Raw genomic sequence first — 8,610 nt, 5'->3', positions numbered from 1 at the left:
TGATGGTGGATTTATTGTGTGAAATGTTGCCCAATAAATGGGACGTAAATGTTTGTTCGCTCACAATTAAGGCCTGGGAGACGAGCCACCGTGTCACAGGTACATGCAAAATTGCTGTAAGGTGAATAAAACAACATTTCTGTCTTTTGATTGTAGTGTTTTTAAGTGTTTTTTATATTTATACAGTGCTTTAACAAATCTTGGGTTACTCATTTTGGTATTTGTTACTTTCATGCTTAAAAAAATGCATCTCTTTATTTCCTTAAATGTTTGAAATCTACTTTAAAATCTGCTTTTACCTACAGTTTGAGCTTTCAACTACTGTATTTTGCTAATTCTGTCTTTTAGTGGCTGTTTTTCAGCGCGTCACGGGAAGAAGGTTGCAGGTTCTCCTCCCACCCGGGGCCTTTCCGTCTGCAGGTCGCGGGTTGATTGCATGGATTTTCTCTCTGTGCTCCGGTTTCCTCCCACAGACCAGACACAAGCAGGTAAGTTGCCACCAGGTGTAAATGACAGAGTGACTGGTTCTGTTTGTCTCTAAGTCCCTGTGATGGACTTGCAGGGTGTACCCCACCTCTCCCGTAATGACTGTTGGATGTCGGTGCCACCCTGCATGGAAAAGCAGGTAAAGAAAATGAATGATTGGATACCTACTATTTTAGCTTTTAGCTACTGTTTGACCAATTCTAGCCTGTTGCTACCATGCTGCTAATTTTAGCTTTTCACTGTTCTGCTCAGTTTAGCTCATGTTCTGCTTGTTTTAACTTTGACTGGCTCAGTTTCAGCTCCTTTAACAAAGTACAGCAGACTCACTCGGCACTCAGAGTTCACACTGCATTTTCTGCACAAATGCAAATAGTCTACTTGACTCAGGAATGAAACAAATCTGCATCTGGGTGCTTTTGGTAAAATATTTTACAACCACTTCTCTAGAACTCTGGTTACTTTTTTCACACACACAACATAATCACCAGACAAAATGTGCAATTAAATGGAACGCTGCTTAAATATATTATGAACTGTATTCATATATCATTTCTGTTATTATGTTTTACAGAAACGTGATAGAGACAAAAAAAAGATTTTGACTTAAATCTCAAATTATTTTAACCAGCTTTAAAAAGCTCAAGCTCTCATTTTGAAATGATCCAAGTCATAAATGACAAAAAAGCAGTTTTTGTTGTAATGTTTTAATCTTGAGTAACTGCTAATTCTGCTAATTTGTCTGTTTTGCTCATTTTAGCATCTCTTGCTTATTTTATCAACTTTTCAGCTTTTGTTATCTTTTAGGTACCGTTCTGGTTTTAGTTTCTGCAGCTTTTAGCTGCTGTTGTCCTCATTTTAGCCTCTCTTCTGCTTCCTGCTTTAACTTAATTTTAGCTTCTTCAGCAGTTATTCAGCACTCAGCATCCATGCAGCATTTTTGCAGAAAATGCAGTTTCTCTAGCTTTTATTTTATATTATTCCTTAGTATCTCTCCCATAACTTAAGATACTCCCTTATTGCACATGACAAAACTGGACATCAAGATTGAATAAACTCTCCCGCTGCCCACTAGGTGGCGCTATTAGACCAAAGGAAGTAATCTAAGAGCCTGCAGTTGACATTCAAGTGTTCTTGAGGCAGCGTTCAACGCCGGACTGATTGATTGATTAGTAAAATGAGATGTGAGACTTGCCTGCTGTATTTAGACTGTCCCAGTAATCTATCAGTGTACAGGCAGAAACACTATCTACCTGTGTCACTGCCATAAACATGTTAAACACACACACACACACACACACACACACACAGTAGTAGGGAGTATATTTAGGTTGAACACTTCACAGACACAGGGACGAACACATATACTTACAAATATGTGGTTCTCGAAAGTTAAAACAGTAATTACATGTCTAAATCTGACAGAGCATCCAACCACCGGTGCCTGGCTGCTCGTCAGCATGTGTGAGTGAGTGTGTGTGTGTGTGTTACTCATGTTGTGAGGACATAAACCTGGTTGTGTGAATAAATAACTATATTTTTGGAACAAATTGTCCATAAATGAATAGTTCAGTGTGTGTACAGATGCTCACCATGAGGTAATGGTTATATTAGTAGTTATTATCATTGGAAGTCAATATAATGTCTTCTGAAGTAACAGAGATGGGACGGTGTGTGTGTGTGAGATCACTAGAGACAGGCTGGCTGCAAGCTGCTGAGGGAACAGCCACACTGAGGGTGTTTCTGCATTCATGAACACACTCACATACACAACCACAGAGCCACATCACCCACAAAACCACTATGTCCACTCTACACACACACACACACACACACACACACACACACCTTGCAGTCAAATCAGCTGTACTTCAGATTCAGGAATCCAGTCAAGTTAACCCAGACCAGACTTATACATTCATTTGGTCTCTCTCCCTCAGGATGACCTTAAACAACACGGATCCAGCAACAGTTAACAGATTAAAACTTGAGTTAATGTGATGTAATTCCTGCACCTATAAGGGAGCTCATCCAAAGCAGTTCGGTCAGCTGTTCTTTGTGTTCGCAGCTGATATGTTGAGACTAACTCATAGTTTCCACATCCAGATGCCAGCTGTCAGCATGAACGGAGGACGTGGATGTGGTTTCATGTAAGAGTCCTGTGCAGACGGGATATTTTTATATTGTTCTTGGGGTCATGGCCCCTCATTGTGAACACAGAAAACCACACAGATCTCAGGGTGTGGATGTTTCTGAGAGACTGCCTTTAACTGGATTTTTACTGCAAAGTGATGCAGCGACTATAGAGGTATTTTAAGGAATATTCTTCTTGTTGGTGTAACAACATGTTTTACCCACAGTTAAATTACAATTATTGCCATCTTGGCTACAATACCAATGCAGAATTTATGGAAGATATGAATATTATAAACACAGCTCTTCCTCGTTTATGAGCTACTGTGACTGGGGTTATTCAAAAGACTGAGTAATGAAATAAAAATCAAGACAACCTAAAGGAAAGTTACCAGTTGTCCAATTTCGCACAGAAACGTTAGTTTAGTGACTCCTAACATAAAAAATAGCCAGAGAAATTGCTGAACGACTTTGCTGAAAAGGTTGTTAAAGCTAAAAGGTTCAGAACACTAGCTGAAAAGTAAAAGGAGCAAAACTATAGCTTAAAGCTAATGGAAGCAAAATGCTAGATAAAAGACAAAAATTGCAAAAGAAACTGCTAGCTAAAGTAGCAAAAGGCTAGCTAGAGGCTAAAAGTAGCAGAACAGTAGCTTCTTAATTGGAGTCCGTGTAAATTTGCTCGTTAGAATTAGACAAACTAAAGATGAAGGACTGTCAATATTATTTGCTAAATGTTCAGTTCAAAGTGAAAACCAAACCATGACTCCAAAAGACCTGTTCTCAGTCCTGTGAGACAGGATTGTAGACATAAAACATAAGAGTCAGGCTAAAGTTCAACCTGTCAGGTCTTGTTGGTCTACTGGTTAAACAGGTGACAGTTTTAACTAAATGACGACCTGTTGGGATTTCACTGAGGCACCTGAAAGCTTCGCTGATGGTTCTGGCACAGTTCATAAACACTATATTACGGAGCTAGCAGTGTGTGTCAGACAACAGAGGCTGATTATAGGCGCGTGGTGATATTGTGCAACCTCCCAACGAGCCGTTCCCGTACCCTCGGGGCAAACTTTCTCACCCTGCTCCGTCACTCAAACAGGCAGACTCACGCTCTGTGTGCGGACCAGCCTCCAGACGTGCATCTTCATGCTCCACAGCGGGCGCACATGTGGGGGGGGGGGAACAGAGTCCGAGGGAGCGGAGAGAGGGAGTTTTTGCCTCATCGAGGTGGGGAGAGTCAAAACGACGCGAGGGCTTTCTGTGCGAGGAGCCTCCCTGCCTCGGGGTTGTGTATGGGCTTGTTACAGCAGCATTCCTTCGCTCAGCTGCTTCTGAACGGCACATTCCAGAAAGAGAGGAGGAGGAAAAAAAGGGAGTGAATAAAAGGAGGAGGAATGGAAGAAGACAAACGGATAAAAGGAGGAAGTAGAGAGGACAGAGACAGAATGTATAGGCGTTGTGATGAAAGTGGGGAGGACAGACACAAGAAATCAATTAAACAGGGAGATAGGATATGTAACTGATCCCTGTTGGGACATCTGGAACCTCTGGCCCTTCTTTTCCGACAGGGAGGTCAAAGGTCAGGGTCAGATACAATACAGAGTAACCGGAGCTGTAGCTGGGAAGAGAAAAAGAAGTATACATTCACAAGTAAAAAGTATACTTTGCCATACAGACACATTATTTGTTGTACTCATTCTGCTTTAGTTTAACACCTAGTTTCCGTTTTGCTGCTAGTTTCGTGAAATTCTGCATTTAAAGGATAAAAAGACACAGGGACGACTCCAAAGCCCTCTCAGTACCCTACTGAGGCCAGTTAGGTTCATGTTCCGAGAAGAAAAATTAATTTTCCTTCAACAGTACGACTGAAGGCTCTTCAGCCTAACGAGATGAGAGTAAAAACAAAAAAACAGAGGGGCCGAGGAAAGGAATACAGCAAAGAAAACACTGAATATGTCGTGATATAATAATAGGAGCAACAAAAGGCAGCCTGTGTGGGTAAAAAGCTTGCTGGCACAGCAGCAGCGTCTCTCCTCTCCTTCCTGCTCTTACTCACAGTGAATGGATGGGTTTGTTTGCTGTCGCTGGTAGAACTAAAGGAAAACAAAGTAGCTCAATTCCCTTTTTTCCTCCCCTGTGTGTTTGTTTATTGGAGAACAGTTGATCAGCCACAGGACTCCATTGAATTCTCATCTCCCAGCAGCTTTACGGGGGAACACCAGTCTCCTTGTTTTTTGTGAGGGATGTTGAGTTTAAATCAACTGGATTTTCAAATTAGCCACTCCAAATATGATTGTGAAACGTGTACACATGAGACACTTACTGTTGTTACTGGAAGGCACTTTTGGTAGTTAAAACGCTGTTAAATGCTGGGCTACGGTGCAACTATAAATAAGACGCCAATGCGTAAGCTCTAAAACACCCTTACTGTGTATATTCTGTATTCCTGTTTATTCTTCTGTCTGCATTGAACTTTGAGCTATTTCGTATTTCAAAACTTTCAGCTTGATTGGAAGTAGTTGCTATGACTTTTACAGTTTGTAACTTTTATACTTTTTAAATTATTTACTCTATTTACAAAAAAAAAATCCCCATGAAAATGGATTGAAATCAATTCAAATTCTTTAAAAACATTGTTTTTTTTAAATTCTCTTTTGGCATACTTGATCTATTTTTGGCTTTTATTTAGCTACAGTTTGGTTTATTTTAGGTTTTAGATATGGTTTTGCTAATTTTACCCTTTTAGCTACATTTCAGCTGAATTTCACTTTCAGCTGTGGCTTTGTTAACTGTCTCTTTGAGCTGTTTTCGCTAATTGCAACTTTTGGCTTCAGGTTTGCTAATTTTAGCTTTTAGCTGCTATCTTGTCAATTTTCTTTTTTTACTTCCTATTTAGCAATTTTAGCATTAACCACTGTTTTATCAGTCACAGCTTTTACCTACTGTTTGCGAATTTTATTCTGTACTTCCTGTTTTGTGATTTTAGCATTTAGCAACAGTTTTGCTAATTCTAACTTTTAGTTATTTATTTCTTTATTTTAGCTTTCAGTTGCTGTTTTGCCAATTTCAGCTTTTATCTAGAGTCTTGCTCATTTTAACCTTGAGTAACAATTTTGCTGATTTTATCTTCTTCTCGGCTAACTTTAACAATTTAGCCAACAGTTTATTCTTCAACGAATTTCAGCAAAGTCATTCAGAACTCCGCATTCACACTGCATTTTTGCAGAAAATTGGGCGAGGATATGAGAAACACCCAGCCACTTCTGGAGCTTTATAGTTTGTGCATACTTCATAATAAAAAATCAAAGTTTCTTCAAAAGGTTTCTAGTTTTTGCTGTTCTCTCACTCCCATAATATCACCACTATAAATGCCACTGTTTTCTACTACATTCAATAAGTTAAATTTTTATACAAAGGTATGCACGAAATTCAGCTGTATTTTTTTATTACATTATTTAATTTTACAGTATGAAATTGTGACACCACAGACAATGAGCGTCAAAACAACAGGCACACGTTTTATCCAATCACACGCGGCTGTTAGGTTTGAGGTACAGCCACCTCAGCCAATAATCTTCCATAGCCTGTTCTCCTGCCGCCAATCAGAGACGGGCTTATCCTGGAAGAGGCGGGACTACGTCACGTTGGCTTTGCCCAGTCCGGATGTTCCCCCAGTAGCGAATAACTAGCAGCAGTGTGTGAATGTGGCAATCGAGGTAGACAGGGAGGGGTGGAAAAAAAAGGCTGACCGGACCGGGCATTTTGTTTTAATTTTTAAATTTTTTTTTTTGAGTGTTCTTATGTATTTATTTTCGCTTCTACAGAGCCGTGTGTTGACAGTTTAAATCGCGCCGGGGCTGTGAAGTTGTTTCGGGGGGGCTGAAGCTGGCGTAGCCGGCGGTTGGTGCTTTTCTTTGGGACTAACTGTCGCCGTGAAAACAGTCCAGAAGAAAGGAGGACAGGCAGGAACAACATGGGGCGATAATTAAAAAAAAAAGGTGTTGTGGACCGACGATGACTCCCTGGGAGGACCCGTGAAGCCTATTTATTTTTGATTTATCCCCCCCTTTTTTACCCTCTCCTTTGTATCCCTCCGTTTTTTTATAATTCTCCTTGTTAGTTTAGGGGATTTCTTTTATTTTAGAGGAAACATTTTTTGTAAAGAGGGCTGAAGGAAGATGGACCAAGCCGGCATCCTGAGAAAGTTTATCCAAGGGGTAAAGGCCATGAGCGAAGGAGACGAGGAGAGGGGAGAGGACAACTTCGGCAGCGACTTTATGGTGGGTCAAATTCATCTAATGGGGCTTTTTAGCTCACCCAGACTCTTTTCTCTTTCACAGCCTTCCCTCATATATGTATGCTGACCCTCCATATCCCACCAACCCCCCCTCTCTCTTTCCCGTCTCCTGGTGTCCCCCAGGAGGTGAGGCAGGGGCGGCCACACTGCCCTCTTCCTCCCATTTCCAGCCTTTATATGGCGGCCTCGCATTGTCTCCCAAAACCGACTTCTCTTTTCATAAAAATCAAACAAACCAAGCAGCAAAACAAGACACATTCACCTATTTACCAATCACAGGGGATTGGGATATTCATTTTCAAATAGGTGTCGTTTCTGGAGCAGCTAAGCTAACAGGCTAAAGTGGTGTGTTATTGTCTGGGTTGGTAATTGTGATCCATGCTTCATTGTGTCATTATCCACAAAACTGAGCTCAGTTGCTTAGTTGGTGAAATACCTGCTCACTGGTTTTGTTTTTTCAAAAAATGGGTTAAACACCAAAATGATAAAGGTGGACTACATTGGATGCATGTGTTCTGAGTAAACAAAACACAAAAAACCTTTATTTGCAAAACAAAAAGACATCCTGCAATGCAAAACCGCACCGTTTTAAGTTTACGGTTACCTTAAATCTAATCAGTTCTGTGGACTTAAAGGTGCTCATTGCAATGTCATGAAAAGCGGTTCAAAACCTGCACTAGCTTGGTGTGTCCTTAAGTTTAAAAACTAGTACAACGGGGACACATTGGCAGCTTCTTCACGCAAGAGCAGTTTGGGATGGAGAAGTCCAACAATCTTCATGTACTGGTTCACACTCAGATATGGTGAGTAAAAAGTGCAGATAAAAGTGCTTTTGTTTATACTGGGTGTGTACCTGCATTTCAGAATTGCATGTCAATATATTTAGACAGCTACTGGAGTAGCTGCCCCATTTGATAAAGCTCAGGAGAACATTTCTTATGTTTGATTTGATAGTTTGCGAGGAGCACCCGCGGTGTCCAGTATGTCCGCCTGTGTTGGCTGTATGAGGCGTGTTGAATCCTTGTTTATGTCTTTTGACACGTGAAAGAGTTGTTTTGTCAATAGTCATTTCCAAACCACGTTTTGTTAGATTTGGGATGACCACAGACTGCTCAGTGCATCTCTGGATGGAGCAACTCTGGTCTCCAAATAGGACCTCTCCCACTCCCAGGCTTGTGAAATAGCTGACATAGCCTCAACATGAACGGCACTTCCATAATAGCGTTTGTGTGTCGTGAAGTGGCCGCTTTCGTACAGTGGTTTTGATTCCGATGCTTGGAAATGTTGTGGTAAAAGCAGGACACATTTGATTTATTGTTTGTGTTTGCAGTAATTTAAATTAAAAGCCTGTCATACAAGAGATTTAAACTGAAATCATCTTAAGATGAAAAGGGATGAAGTTACAGCTGCTTTGGTTAAAACCTCGTAAGTGGCGATACTGTGAGGTCTCACAGGATGTGATGGTGCACAGAGTGTGTTGAGGATAACTCTCAGCTACTACCATGTTACCATGTTAGCTCAGTTTCTGTAAAATTGACTGAGTTGCAGCCATTTTTATGCTCGCTAACATTGGATAGCTGAGAGTTAATCAGCTGTAGATGTACATCCAGTGATTACTTTGAGAGTTTAATTAAAATCCATCCACTGGTTCAGGACATATTTTGCTAACAGACAGGGTTGACGCCTGTATTCAATGCCAG

The 8,610-nt window shown here is 40.8% G+C and overlaps 1 protein-coding gene across 3 annotated transcripts in view; it reads left to right on the top strand.

Annotated features, from left to right (window-relative positions):
* Positions 1–6,282: 6,282 nt before the first annotated feature.
* Positions 6,283–8,610, top strand: part of ptpn12 (protein tyrosine phosphatase non-receptor type 12) — a 49,748-nt gene continuing 47,420 nt past the window's right edge. For all 3 annotated transcript variants that reach the window (XM_017414849.3, XM_017414847.3, XM_017414848.3), the window contains exon 1: positions 6,283–6,893. In XM_017414849.3, coding sequence (XP_017270338.1) covers positions 6,792–6,893 — 102 coding nt within the window. In that variant the 5' untranslated portion in view covers positions 6,283–6,791. The remainder of the gene's footprint in view (positions 6,894–8,610) is intronic.

Source organism: Kryptolebias marmoratus, linkage group LG18, assembly GCF_001649575.2.
Source record: "Kryptolebias marmoratus isolate JLee-2015 linkage group LG18, ASM164957v2, whole genome shotgun sequence".
Classification (NCBI taxonomy): Eukaryota; Metazoa; Chordata; class Actinopteri; order Cyprinodontiformes; family Rivulidae; genus Kryptolebias; species Kryptolebias marmoratus.
The sequence above is the reverse complement of the archived record's forward strand: the minus strand, read 5'-3'. Positions and strand labels throughout refer to the sequence as shown.